The sequence below is a fragment of the Odocoileus virginianus genome, chromosome 20 (assembly GCF_023699985.2).
Source record: "Odocoileus virginianus isolate 20LAN1187 ecotype Illinois chromosome 20, Ovbor_1.2, whole genome shotgun sequence".
Classification (NCBI taxonomy): Eukaryota; Metazoa; Chordata; class Mammalia; order Artiodactyla; family Cervidae; genus Odocoileus; species Odocoileus virginianus.
In genome coordinates, this window is record NC_069693.1 from 51,160,140 (window position 1) to 51,174,939 (window position 14,800).

Here is a 14,800-nt window from a genome sequence, read left to right on the forward strand (position 1 = left end):
GACGGGGCGGGACGACGCACGCTACGTATGACGGGGCCCACGCACACGCAGAATCGCGCATGCGCGATGGGTCCAGTTGCAGACCGCGGCGCCCGGTGGGAGTCATTATGGCGGCCGAGCGCAAAACTAAGTTGTCCAAGAACTTGCTGCGCATGAAGGTGCGGGGACGCGAGGGAGGCGGGTCGGGCGGTGGGGATACTCAGTCTTTCCGACCTGGCTAGAGACGAGGCGGTGGGCGTACGAAGGCATTAGAGAAGCCCCGGAGGACTTCCAGCTCTCGCGTTCATTCATTCACTGAGCAGCGTCTGCTCTGCTTTAGGCACCGGGAACTGGATTATGAATTCCGGCGGATTCTCTCTTAAAACCGGCGGTCGGATAGGAGAGACAGATGCATAAGCAGGCACTTAAAATATGGTGTACTCAGTGCAGTGGTGCTAGAAGCGCCTGAAGCCTCTGGAACTTACTTGGGCTTCTGCGGGAAGTGGCATCTAGTAGACACTGAAGGGTAGGTGGGAGGGTGGGGGACAGAGCGGCCCAGACTGGGGGAGAAGCGAGTTCAGAAGTTGGAGAGGCAAACCACCCCCACCCCCCAAGTCCGTAATTTCTGAGAACTAAAGGTCATTCAGTCTGTCTGGAAGGCAAGTAGCAAGAAATGGGCCTGGAAAAGGAGCCAATAATCACAGCATGCAAGGAAGGAATTTTAGGCCAGATTAGGAATTTTTTTTATCTTGTGAGCAACATTGGGAAGCGATTGGGCACCGGGGCGAGTGTTACGAGCTGTGCTTCTTAAGTTTTCACCGTTACTTTCACTGTCCCGTGGAGAATACATTGCTGGCAGAAAGACCCGACAAAACTGCAGCCATAACGACCAGCTAGGACTGATGATCTGGGTGAGGGATTTCAGTGGTGGTGGGAACAGAGAGAATTTTAACAGTTGAGGTGGAAGTGGAGTTATGTCACCAATTTTAAACAAAATTGATTTTCAGATGAGGTGTGCGGACAAGGGTAGATAAAATGAATACAGGAATTAATACAGGAGAAACATGTAAGCCTTAACACTTAAGTAATGTTAGTAGCGAACATTTCTAGCTCTATGTGCTAGACACTGAGTGATTTGCATATTATAAGGCAGGAAAGCCACATAATAACCGATTGAGGTGGGTATGATTATTATCCTTCATTTACAGCTAAGGCATCTGAAACAAGAAGTAGGTAACTTGCCCAAAGTTACACAGTTTATAAATAAGTGTAGACAGGGCTTAAGCTCTGAAGCCCCTTCTCTTAATTATCAGTACAACTCTGTACTGCTTGTCACTGAACACCACCATCTAGATGAAAACTGCTAGATGTCTTGTTTACAGATTAATGGAATTTGCAGTGAAGGGAAGCAGGGCATAAATGTTTTGAAATATTGGAGAGTAAATGTTGCATGTGCAAGACATGAGTGGAGTTGAGCTGAAGTATAACCTGGGATGAATAGAGTGAGTGAGGGTGGAGAGTAAGTAGTAGTGTAATTAATCATTTCTGAAGTACTACTTTGATATGTATTAGCAAAATTTGGAACTTCAGTGAACAGAGGGGGTTCTTTGCTTATGGTTTGTAATCGTGTAAATTTCAGGGAAGTATATTTGCAAAGCAGGCATTGGTAAGATTTTAGCAGTTGTTTTAGTCTTGGAATAAGTCAAATGAAGATATGCTGGTTGTTTAGGGCTCAGACCAACAGTATGACTCTGTAATTGTGAAGGAAGAAGTTAACTTTAAAAAGTTATCTACCCCTGCTTGGGTGGTTGGGGAACACTCAGCTGGACACTTGAAGCAAAGGAGAGAGAAACAATTACCCAGCTTCTCTAGCAAGTTTGGCCATTGCCGACAAAAAACCTGGCAGAACAGCAGGAGACACAGAGTATACAGATAAAGTGGGGTATCCTATGAGAAGCAAGGGAGCAGCTGCTTTAGGTTTCCTTATCTAGCGTAGCTGTTCAGCCAGAGCTAAGTATAGAGCAAGAATGAGAGGGTTGAGGATTTAGTACTGACTTGTTTATTTTCTAGTGTACTGGAAGTCCTCTTGTCTTGGTCAGCTAAGCTGCTTGGTCACCCCACACCGACCCTTGAGATGGGATTCCCAGAGAAATGAGGTTGTTGGGAAAAATGTTGCTGACTCTGATTTTGTTATGTTTTGACAGTTCATGCAAAGGGGACTAGACTCGGAAACCAAGAAACAACTAGAAGAGGAAGAAAAGAAAATCATTAGTGAAGAGCACTGGTACTTGGATTTGCCTGAGCTGAAAGAGAAAGAGTAGGTTTTTTATGACGTGTTGGAGGTTCACATCCCTGTAAATGTGACTTATCATTCCAGTGACATATAACCCATGAACTGATATCTATTTGGTTTCTTGAGTTAGCCCTGCAAATATTTTTTTTAATTATTAAGTCTGTAAGAGTTCTGCTTGCATTTATATGTTTTTATTGATGCTCACCATCATTTATAATGTTGTTCTTTTTTTATATTCCTTATTTAGAATAAAGGAATCTAAGCCATATGTCTGGTGATCGCTGGTGACCTTTTAAGAAAATCGGCAATGTGCTGTCTATTGTATTAAATTCTGAAGATTATATGTGTCTTTCAGGTCTCTCCAGTTTTGTTTTAGTAACAGAGTTCTCCATAGATTGAGCTTATATAAAGTCAAGAGTGTTTTGTTTATTTTCTTTTTAATTTTTACTATTAATGGCCGTCATCTTAGCTAATGTGTATTAAGTCTTTAGTGTATACTAGGGCCTGGGCAAAGCACTTTGTGTCTCTTAATTATTTAATCCTCACAGCAAACTTGAGAGCTGACTACCATCATTCCACCCATTTTATGCTTGAGGAAACTGAAGCTTAAGGGAGGGTAAATTGCTTAGGGTCACCAGGTAGTTATTACTGAAACAGGATAACACACTAGATCATTTCTCTTCCACCCCTAAGCTTGGATGCTTCATGGTAACTTTTTAATGAAGGAGTGATGATTCACATCATCAGTTAACTTTTCTAAATGTTTCTGAAAGCTGTATCATTTCTCCTTGATTCTTTTCTTAACCTTGATATCCTCTGGGGTATGATAGTTTTACTTAAATTTTTTTAAATGACTAAAGATGCTGCTTACTGTCTTCAGACACACTTATGTTTTCCCTTTCCATACCTTATCACTTATTTTTTTCTTTCTAACACAGTTGTTGTCCATTGTTTACTTGGCTGATCTTCTCTAGATCTTTCTTGGGAGGTTAAACATCCTTCTCTAAAGATAGAAAGTACGTCCCACCAGGAGGGATGGAAGCAAAGTACTTTGTTTTTTCTGCTTACTTCTCAACTTGCTTTCCTCTTGCTTCTCAGAGGAGGCAAGATGTCAGTGAGGAAGGAGAAGATGACGCTGAAGGTGGTATGGATTTGGGAGCAGGGGTTGGTAGGAAAGGGACTGTCAGTGGTAAGGAGGTCTAATATAATGTTATGCCTTGGCTAAACTTGCTCAAGAGTATTCCAGGTGTTTTGTTACTTATTTTTAATGAAAAGCAGGACCATTTGTATCTTGTTTTTAGTATTCTTTTTTTTCCCCCCAAAATAGCGTATTTACTCCCAGGAAAATGACCTTTAGATTCCTTTCCTAGGGAGGTGTGTGACATAGTCTGTTCAGATTCTGTGACAAAATACCACAGACTGGGTAGCTCATAGACAGCATAAGTGTGTTTCTCACAGCCCTGGAGGCTGTAAGTCCAGGATCAGGACATCAGCCGTCGTGTTTTGATGGGGGTCCTCTTCCTGGTTCACAGCCAGCACCTTCTTGCTGTATCCTCACCTGGTAGAAGTGGCTGAGGATCTCTGTGGGGCCTTTCCTAAGGCCCTAATCCCATTCATGAGGGTCCCACACTCGTGACTTAAGCACCTTCCCAAGGCCTCACCTCCTAATACCCTTATCTTTGGGGGTTAGGATTTCACTATATGAATTTGTGTGGGGACACGAACTTTCAGATCATAGCAGTAAATAATAGTAACCTTTTGCATTCAGTGTCATATTTATGTTTAGAAATGAAGATTGGTTTAGGACATCAGCTGGAAGAGATGAAGCTGTCAAGTTGGGCAATCTGAGGAGCGTATAACAGAGACCCCCAGAGTGTGGGCAGCGGTGGGGGAGCAGCTGTGGGCAGTGCGGCTCCTCGGTGACTTGTGTGATAGAAATAATTTCCCCCGGCCTGGAGGGTCAACGGGAGGGAGTGGTTACTGAATCTGAAGATGGGCTGTGTGGAGGGAGCGTCTTACAAGAGTCACCATCTTATCTGAGGGCACAACCAGCCCAGGTAATCCTATAGGAAGGAAGCCATTCCAGCTATTACATTCAGATCAGCTTCCCAAGGTACTGATAGTGGGGGCTCTGGGGGGAGTGAGGAGTCGACCTGGAAGGGTAAATGGATGACACGTTCCTGAGGTGTGTGTGCTCTAACACCCCAGATGGTGGGATGGATTGGTTAATTTAGTGCATGGGCTCTGGAGACAGGCAGACCTGGGTGTGATGCCCACCTCTGCCACTTGCTTACTTCTGATCTTAGACAAGTTATTGAACCTGTCTCTTGTCATTGGTATATTGGGTGTGATAATATGAGAAGTAAATGAGATAATACATGTGAAGTAGTGACCACAGTGCTAGGCATAAAGCACAAAGTGTTAGCAGTGTATGTGTTTCTTTATATTTGAGTATTAGGAAATTCAGCCACTCTTTCTGCTCATTTGTGTTCGTGAACCTTTACTTAGTAGTACCATCTGAATTATTCCAAAGGGTTACCGATCTCTGTGAAACTGGGGGTTTCATTGTGTATATGCTCTGGGAGTCTAGAGGTTGCCATTCAGCTATATTGGACTGTAACTCAGTGATGACCATTAGGACTATTCACTGTGCATACCTCCCCTAGCCAGTGACCAGGCTGTGTAGGTGGATTAAAACCCGCTTGCTTTGCCTCAGCTTGAAACAACTGCAGGGCTTCTTGGAGCTTTGCAGCTCCAACTCTGGAGCTCCGTGTAGGGGCTGAGGTCTTGGTGTAGCCACGCTGCAAGTCAGCTTCTCCCTCAGCCCAGTCTTGCAGCCCTCACTTCCATAGAGAGGTATCTCCCAGCCAGCACTCCCCAGTGAAACTTGTGCCCAGAACTCTGTCTCAGAGTCTGTTCCCAGGGAACCTAATACAAATTACTTAGTATAGAAATAGAAGTTACCAGATCAGAGATTTTGCTCTGTTGTTGTCATGTTGTTTTTCTCCACGGGACGTGCTGTGGTTTAGAGGATGTGAGTATAGCCAGTTTAATTACTCGCCTGCCACAGGATGATGTTTAAAAAGAATTTTTGGCTACTGTGCTTCTTGTGCTTGTGTATTGTGGCCTGGTGAACTTCAAGAGCTGTGAGGTCTGAGATTGACCCTCCTTGCAAACTAACAAGTCAGCCCACTGCAGTTTCATGGACAACTGGAGGAAGGTAGGGGAGTTCTGAGTCCAAGACAGAGGACTTGATTCCTCACAGCACAGCAGGCAGCTTGAGCCTCACGTTGGCAGCATTTCCTCGTATCCCAGGGAGGATGGCGTGGTACTCGCAGGAGGGTAACATCAGAACAGAGGAGTCCTGAGCTTAGGTGCCCCGGGTCTTTGATACTGCACTGCAAACAGACTTGCCCTTGGCCCCAGGAGAAGCAGTATCCTTATTTTGAGCCTTAAAGCAAGTCAGTGCATTGCTCCAGCAGAAGAAGGGAGACAGTAGCTTAGCCTTTCGAAGCTGTTCACCGTGCGCGTATCCTTGGAAAAAAAAAAACGAAAGGACATCTAGTGCGTCACTCACAGGTGTGTGGAAATGAAGGAGACCCACAGAGAGTTGTTCCCCAGCAGTGAGTTTTTGCCCTGTTTTGCAGTTATTTGTGTCCCTAGGCAAGTGTGTTTATTTGTTCCTGAGCAGTCATTTCTCGTCTGCAAAAACTGACGAATTTGATAATTTCTTGGATGTGTTTTAGCTCTAAAGTTATGGATTCTGATTAATAAAAATAGGAAAATTGCAGAATGTTTTCAGTTATATTTTGGAATATTTCCCTTATTTGCTAGCTCCATGAGTGTCCCTCACCATTGAAACTATGCTTGTAGATAACAAACCACCTTTTCATACTAATGTTATTGAGTCAATAGAAACACATGAGAAAGCCCTCTGAGGGGCCAGCAGTCCTTCTATGAATCCTTTGCTGGCCTTTGGGTCCACCTTTTGACTTAAGTAAATGCTTAAATGCATATGCATGGTGCTTTCCTGAGGGAGGTGATTTACTTGGGGACGTTCGTGATGTTTTATCACCTGCACTCTACAAGAAACAAGATTGGCCAGTTGAATGAGAAAGACTGAACAAAAAGTTCAGGAGAACATGTGCTGTAGTCGGATGTGCTCGCTTGGTATAGGGGTTATGAACTGGTGACTCATGGGAGAGTCCTTCTTGGTCACTGAAACATCCCCACCTGCATCCTGTTCTCTGGATGCCCTCTGTGGTGTCCAGTGTTGAACCCTCTCAGTAGCAGTGCCGTTTTTACTTGGATGATTTTGGTTTTGGGTCACCTCGCCACTCTTATTTCTGCTCATTTTCCAGTCCCGCTCATCCGGCTCTCCCAGCATCTGTAAGATACCCTATATCCTTACAGTAAATTACTTCTCTGCTTAAGTCATCCAACACCAGTCATTATTATTTTTAGCTGAGAGCTCCAACTAAGACACTCACTTAAAGCCACCTAGGACACTGATTTCTGCAAATTTAATAAAAACTTGGGGGGGGGAGCATAAACATCAAGGAAACTTAACTTTATATTTGGAAACTTCAGGTGCCCTGTGTTCTTGCCTCTCAATTCTTTTGTTGACTAAAGCAGTCTGTTTTTTATCTCTAACCTTAGGTTAGAAATCTTAGTGTATTTTTCCTTGATTCCACTGAGAACCATAAGATCTGTTTTTTCATTTGAAATCTTGACTGTTATTTGCTCTGCTTTGCTACAAGTAGACATGCTGTTAATACAGGTTTATTTTCTCATTTAGGAGTTTCATTATAGAAGAGCAGAGTTTCTTGTTGTGTGAAGATCTTCTCTATGGAAGAATGTCATTCAGAGGATTTAATCCTGAGGTTGAGGTATTAAATATAATTGCTTCAGATTTAAAATTTTTCCAATTGAATTATTTCTGCTAATGATTGGGTTTAGGTTTTTTCCCAAAAGATACCATTTCTCCTCATTATATAGAAAATAACAAGTCTTGAAATATTGCCATAGCTATTTAAAGAAATTGCAGGCATTGCAGTCTAGTTTTATGTTAGAATTGAGTAGATGATTTAATTTAGCAGTATACAGTCCCTGACATTGCCACTGTAAGTATTAGAATTTTAACTCAGATCTTTTACAGGAATGTCAGGATTTTATTCATTTGATGCCATTATGAAAAATTATCTTCTGGCATCTATAAATCTATCTTTTCTATTGGAAAAAGTGTTACTTAAAAATTGAGTAATTTGACTTTTTAATGGACAGCTTTTAATCCAAGCTTGTAAATAGATTTTTAAATGATTCTTTAGAAAGTTTGTCTTCAGAGGAAGTATTCACCTTATAACTGAGCTGTTCATTTTAATCTTCCTGCCTCGGGTTTGTAGAGAAGCACAGACCTCCATTTAACAAATAATTATTAGAACTCTGACTCAGGTATTGAAAGCTCTCCTATCAGTACTTAGCCAACCAAATGGAGGTTTGTGATACAGAGCTTTCCTTTGGTAACTCTCTCATGAAGCAGCGGTTTCTTAGCCCTGGGACTATTGACGTTGGGGCTCAAATTTCCTTTGTGGTGGGGGCTTTCCTGTGCACTGTGGGATGTTGAGCAATATCCCTGACTTCTGCCCCCTACCACTGGATACCCACATACACATTCCAGCTGTGGCAACCTGAAGTGTATCCAAACATTATAGACATTGCCAGGGGCCCCTGGGTGAGCAGAATCATCCCTGGTTGAAAACTGGTTCTCTAAGGATGCCTGGTGCAACCACAGTTAGCCAAACTAAACACCAGTGTTTATTTATAAAGACTGCAGGTTGATTTTCCTTTGTCTCCTTTTTTGAGTGGGTGTAGTAATTAAGGTGGTAAAATCGACTTTACATAAATCAACACTGGAAGTGTTTGTTTTTAATATGTCTCCTGTTCTGACTTGCTGAAAGCTTTAGATTAGGAAGAGAATGAGGGCAATGGGGTAAAAGGTAAAAAAAGATAGCAAAGGTTACTCTGAGCAAATGATGTCCAGAGACTAGGTTATTGGGTGGGCAAGGACTCCAAAGTGATAACAGTGGGAAAAAGTGTTGATCTGACCCTCCAGATTTGATGTGGGACGTTATTAGAAAGTGACTTTAATTACCAGCACTCTGTAACACTGAATATATTCTCTCTGGGAAAAGGTTTTGAACTGTTTGGCGTGCAGGTCTGAGCTGTCCATAAATTGTGAGAAAAGTTCAGTGTACCTGGTTATAAAAAGAATGATACCAACTTGAGAACACTTACTTTATTACAAGCAGGATGTACTTAGAACACATTTCATAGTATGTGTGTGTGTCAAGGGACACCTACTGGGGGGTTTATTCAGTAAATGTTTACTGTGTGCCTCTGGTGCATCAGCCCTGTGGAGGCACTGGAAGTGCAGAGGGAACCAAAGTCTGTGCCCCACAGAGCTTGTCCTGAGACTGCTTCATCTTCAGTCCTTTAAACGTTGGAAAAGCTAGTCAAGGGTGATTTCTACTTTCCTCTCCTGGTCCCACCTTTGTGAGAAAGAGGATATTGTTTTTAAGTCTGCCGAGGGATACCTATCAAGAAAAGGTTAATGTGAGAAAAAGAAGCCGAGGAAGGATCCATGGCACACAGACGTCACGTGGACATCAGTGTGTTCCTCACCCGCGTGTTTAGGGGTGAGGAGGCCCTCCGGTACACCAGCGCCAGCCTTCCAGCACTCTGCCGGCTCCCCTTCCCCAGCTGCCGCCGAAGCTGCGCTTAGAATGACTGTAGACTGTAGCGGGCGGTTCAGAGGACACGTGAAGTTTACTGCTGCTTTCCCCCACTCTAGTGTCTTAGCGTGCCTACTTTAGATACAAGTAACTAATAAATTTCTGATCTGAAATACAATTTAGACTCATTAACAGTAAGTCTAATCTAGTGGGCTTTGTCTTATTTTATTAATTGAGAGCTGGCTTATATTAAATACTGTGGAGTAAAGTTGGTTAAATTTTAGAGACTCCCTTGTAAGTTTTGGCTAGTCCTGTAGATTCTGTGGCTTCTGTGTCTCTACCTTCAAATGTGTTTGACACTAATTCCTTTAACAAGCTTTTTCTAGCCCTGCTAGTCACCACCGTTGTGTTTTTTTCAGAAATTAATGCTTCAGATGAACGCTAAGAACAAAGCAGAAGAAGTTGAAGAGCAAACAGTGGAGCTCGATGTGTCAGATGAAGAAATGGCTAGAAGGTAAGTGTTGCCTTAGACCAGGTTTATAATCTGAGCCCAACATTCATTGACTGATGCGTATACTCCTCTCGCCCGGTGATGGGTCTGCCATACCTTTGAAGGGAGTACCCTAGCAGAAAGGGGACTTCTTGCTTTTTCTAACATGACCTAGGGTGGATTCATACCTGTCACAGGCTGGCAGCTAGGGGCTAATTTCTAGTGCTGCTTCTAATACATATTTTAAAATATACATCTTAATTTATTAGGATAATGCAAAACCAAAAAAAAAAAGTGAATTGTTCACAGAGAAATTATGAATTTTAAATCAGATTATTTCTTTTAATCATAGTTTTGGCTTTTCTTGTTCTTTGTTATGTATTTGGCTTGATATTCTTGACAAGTTGATTCCTTTTTTATTTGAAACTAAACTTGTTCTTTCATCTTAATAGATACGAGACCTTGGTGGGGACAATTGGGAAAAAGTTTGCCAAGAAAAGAGACCGTGCCCTTTACGAAGAAGATGAAAATGGAGACATAAAACCAATTAAAGCAAAGAAGATGTTCTTAAAGCCCCAAGATTAAAGTGGAGGCCTTAAGATATGGCTCAGGGATGAGAGCATCTTTTGGAACTCACTCTGTCAGTTCCGCTATAGTGATTAGGGTCGTAATGTTTATTTGTAAAGAAATGTATACTTTTGGAAACATGCTGTTTTTGGAACAGACGTGTGATGGATGTTATACATCCTTTGCTTAGCGGTGTTCATCAAGAGTGGACTTTTAACCCTTGGTCTCCAAATGTACATAGGTGTGTGGTAGCTTCCTAAAGAATATTTTATCTCAGATTTTTTTTCTAATATAACTCTCCAGTCGCAAACCTTAAACTGAACTCATGAAAACTAATACCAGTGTTTAAATTGCCCTTATGTTTATAAACATGTCAAGTCAGTTCATACATATATTTTGGAATCATGTCATGAGAATTTATTGTATGTTAATTCATTAAGAACAAACTTGCCTCTTCGGGCTAAGAATTTTCATGCTACAAAGTCAATGTCAATGTGTGGAATTATGTTTTTTGTTGTTGTTTAAGCCTTTAATTAATTTTTAGACATTGTTCTATAATAAATACCTGTTTTCATATACTTTTTTGTTCTCTTATCAAATAATAATTTTAGTCTAATTCAGTATTGTAACTTTTGTCCCATTGGTAATGTCCAACAGCCATTAATTTAGAATATGGTGATGTATTAGATTGAAACTTTTATGAGCCAAAAACAGTGATCAATTTTTGATAGTTCAACCCGGTAAAACTTACCACCAACCATACCACCTGTTGAAAGTGCAAGTCACTCAGTCGTATCCAACTCTACAGTCCGTGGAATTCTCCAGGCCAGAATACTGGAGTGGGTATCCTTTCCCTTCTTCAGGGGATCTTCCCTACCCAGGGATCAAACCCAAGTCTCCCGCATTGCAGGCAGATTCTTTACCAGCTGAACTATATGGGAAACCCATTCTCCAGTGGATCTTCCCAACCCAGGAATCGAACCAGGGACACCATCTCTTAATCTGAACCTTATTCTAGATAGTAAATGAGAGGCCCATGGAATTAAATGTGTATGTGTATCTGTCTGGAGATGTTTACCTAGGACATCTGAAAAATACTGATTTCATCTAATTATGTTCTAGCAATTGAATGAGGTGCTTTCCTCCTCTCTCTTGGAGTCTCCTTAGATTCAGACTGCTCTGTGACTGCAGTTCTCTGGTGAGTTACAAAAAAGTTGCGACTTTGAAGTTAATTTGGCTCTTAATTCATCGTGAAGGTGAGGACAGCGCACCTTCCTGCTCTCTACATCCTGGGGCACAAGCTGGAAGTTTTTCACGGCACCACAGTCCCTGAATTTATGGAGCATCTCACCCACCCTCATGATCCTCTGCACCGTAATGGGACTGTGGGATGAGACTGAAGGTGCAACGCACCGTGGCCCTAGGTGGGATACGACACGCTCATCTTACAAAATGTAACTGATGCTTTGAGTCACTGAGCACTCAGCTGGGTCTGCTGCTCTCGCCGTGGTCAGAACTTACCGTCTGGAATCAGCGGAGGCAAAGGGAACGGCTCCTCTCACTAACCCACGCAGACATTTTGCTTCCTGTTCCTTGATTTTGACCTCTGTTGTTTGGAGCTCTGGGTTCCCACCAAAGGTTTGTTTCCACTAGGGAAGACAGCAGTGGTCCCAAGAAAGAAATTGAAACAATCTGACCATTTTACCACTAAACCTGCAGGCAAAAAAACGTTGACTCTCCAGGCTGGTTCTTGTGATCTTGGGAACAAAGGGACATTTGTGTTGTCCCTACACAATAGGTGATGAAGGATGTCAAACCCAGAGCATCCTCTAGGGTGTGTTTTTTTAGCACTTCCATGTCCAGTGACAAGTTTTAAAGGAAAAGTACAACCTCAGAGGTGGAAAAGATTTCAACCCTTTAGACTCTGAAGGCTTGGGTCGCTCTGCTGCTCCTGCTGCTGCTGCTGCTAAGTCGCTTCAGTCGTGTCCGACCCTGTGTGACCCCATAGACGGCAGCCCACCAGGCTCCCCCGTCCCTGGGATTCTCCAGGCAAGAACACTGGAGTGGGTTACCATTTCCTTCTCCATTGTGTGAAAGTGAAAAGTGAAAGTGAAGTCGCTCAGTCATGTCCGACTCTTGGAGACCCATGGACCGCAGCCTACCAGGCTCCTCCGTCCATGGGATTCTCCAGGCAAGAGCACTGGAGTGGGGTGCCATTGCCTTCTCTCTTGGGTCTCTCTAGCAGGTGTCAACCCTGAGCAGTTGACATACTGGCTAAGGAAAGAAATATGGAGTGTGTAGGGAAAAAATGAAGTTGATTAACTTGTGACTGATTACAGAAACAAGCTACCAAGCAGTTTCACTTGGTGTGTGTATGTGTGCTCATTTCTCCTTCATCTTAGTATCGTGTCCATTTTTTTTAAAGAGGGTTAACTTCGCAATTTAGCCTTGAGATAACAATATTCTGATGAGTCTGACTAAAGTCTAGGTATAACTGACAGGAGATAAGATGAATAGTGTGACTGTTTCCCAGAAACAGATACAATGTCTGCTGGGATTTTGGAGAAGAGAGTGAGAACATCTTTTATACAAAGGATGTTTGCAATTCATTTGGGAGAAACAGAGTTTTTCTTCATCTGGGAAGTTTAATCACATTTAGAAACGTGTGTACCTGAATGCTGAATGGCCCACTCAACGGACTGTAGCAGATACTAACCTATTGTTTCTCAGATTCAAACACTTCTATACTCAGCTTTAATGCTGGGCTAAGTGAAGAAGTGAAAGTTACTCAGTCTTGTCCGACTCTGCGACCCCACGGACTACACAGTCCCTGGCATTCTCCAGGCCAGAATACTGAAATGGGTAGCCTTTCCCTTTTCCAGGGAATCTTCCCAACCCAGGAATCGAACCCAGGTCTCCCGCACTGTGGGCAGATTCTTTACCAGCTGAGCCACAAGGGAAGCCCAAGAATACTGGAGTGGGTAACCCATCCCTTCTCCAGGGAATCTTCCCAACCCAAGAATCAAACCGGGGTCTCCTGCTTTGCAGGCAGATTCCTTACCCACTGAGCTATCAGGGAAACCCTCAGCAAATCCCGTTTCTCTTTTGCCTGCTGCCTCCTTACTGGGATCTGCTGATGGAGCCAGAGGAGACAGCACAGCTCGCCGGGGAGGAGGCTCAGTTCTTTCTGCCTCTTTGCTTCCTATTCCCTTGCCCACCGCCCCCCTCCCCCAGTACCTCTTCACCCAACAGAGGCTGGCGTTCCAGGCACAGTTGTCAGTAACACTTGATGCTCTCATGTCTATCTGGTACCCTGGCCCACAGGACCCCCCACTCACAGCTCAGAGACACTAGTTTTAACTGAGCAACTACTTGTCAGAGGATCTTGAATTTCAGTTGTCCAGGGTCCACCAAGCTTCTAAAATTGGACGATTTCAGCCTCTTCCCCAAGAGTGGCAGCTTCCTGCATGATAACCTTCAGTATTCTCTCTGTGCCTTTTTGGCTTTTAATACCCCATTAACAGTTATCTATATTGAATTTCCCCTGTTAAAAGAAGGGTGACTTATCTCCTGACTAGATTTTGACAGATGCAGATAAAGCAGTAATATCTGTGAAACCATGGGCTTGGTAGAGCTTGAAATCCTTTTTTCCTCCCTTTTCTTCCCTTCTTTATTGAGGCATAGTTGACAAATATGAATTGTACGCCTTTAAGGTATACATTTTGATACATGTATACATTGGTATATGATCACCACAGTCAACCTAGCATATCCATGACTTCACACAGCTACATTTCCCCCCTTCCCTTGCCCCTTCCCCTCCTTCCCTCCTCTCTTTCTTGGTGGGAACACTGAAGGTCTACCCCTGTTAGTGTATTTCAAGTACACAACAGAGGGTTATTAACTCTAATTCACATTGCATACGTTAGATGTCCAGAGCAATTCATCTTGCCTAGCTGAAACTACACCTGAACCAACACCTCCCCATTTCCACCTCCCTTTAGCCCCTGACAACTATCATTCCACATTCTGTTTCTAGGAGTTTGGCTTTTTTAGATTCTATATATAAGTGAAATCATGCAAGTTTGGTCTTTCTATAATCTGGCTTACTTCATTTAGCGTCATGCCCCTCAAATTTACAGCTATTAAAGTAAAAACATTCAACCTTTACACTTCCTGGAAGTTGTCTCATGGAAGCCGTAGTTAGCATTAACACTTTTTGAAGAACACTGCCCAGCACAGTAATGCCCGTCAACCTTGTTGCTGAGTTGTTCATGTTCATCTCTGTAATTGTCAAGCTAATTAATGTCCTGTAGGGCAGGAACTATATCTTTTTTCATTTGACTCTGCACCTAGCAAGGAATATAGCTCATATTAAAGGTTGTGATAAATGTTTCTTGAATGGGTGAATGAATGATAGTTGGATGATTTGGGAACCAGTTGGTCTACAGAATGTATTTAAACCACACTGCTAGATGGCGCTAGTGGTAAAGAACCCGCCTGCCAGTACAGGTAGATGCCCAGAGACAAGGATCTGATCCCTGGATCAGGAAGATCCCCTGAAGAGGGGCATGGCAACCCACTCCAATATTCTTAGAGAAGCCTGGTGGCAGGCTACAATCCATAATGTCACAAAGAGTTGGACACGACTGAAGCAGCTTAGCACGCATGCATGCTATGGAATTAATGGCCAATCAAATGAGAAAAAATAAAGACTTTACTCTGAACTTGCTATATAGC

The 14,800-nt window shown here is 42.9% G+C and overlaps 1 protein-coding gene across 1 annotated transcript; it reads left to right on the forward strand.

Annotated features, from left to right (window-relative positions):
- The first annotated feature begins 28 nt into the window (after positions 1-28).
- On the forward strand, positions 29-12,422 carry MPHOSPH6 (M-phase phosphoprotein 6). The gene is made up of 5 exons (XM_070451491.1): positions 29-158; positions 2,184-2,296; positions 7,071-7,161; positions 9,423-9,517; positions 9,946-12,422. Exons 1-5 carry the CDS (start codon positions 60-62, stop codon positions 10,076-10,078), a joined length of 531 nt encoding a protein of 176 aa, XP_070307592.1. The 5' UTR covers positions 29-59; the 3' UTR covers positions 10,079-12,422.
- Positions 12,423-14,800: the final 2,378 nt, after the last annotated feature.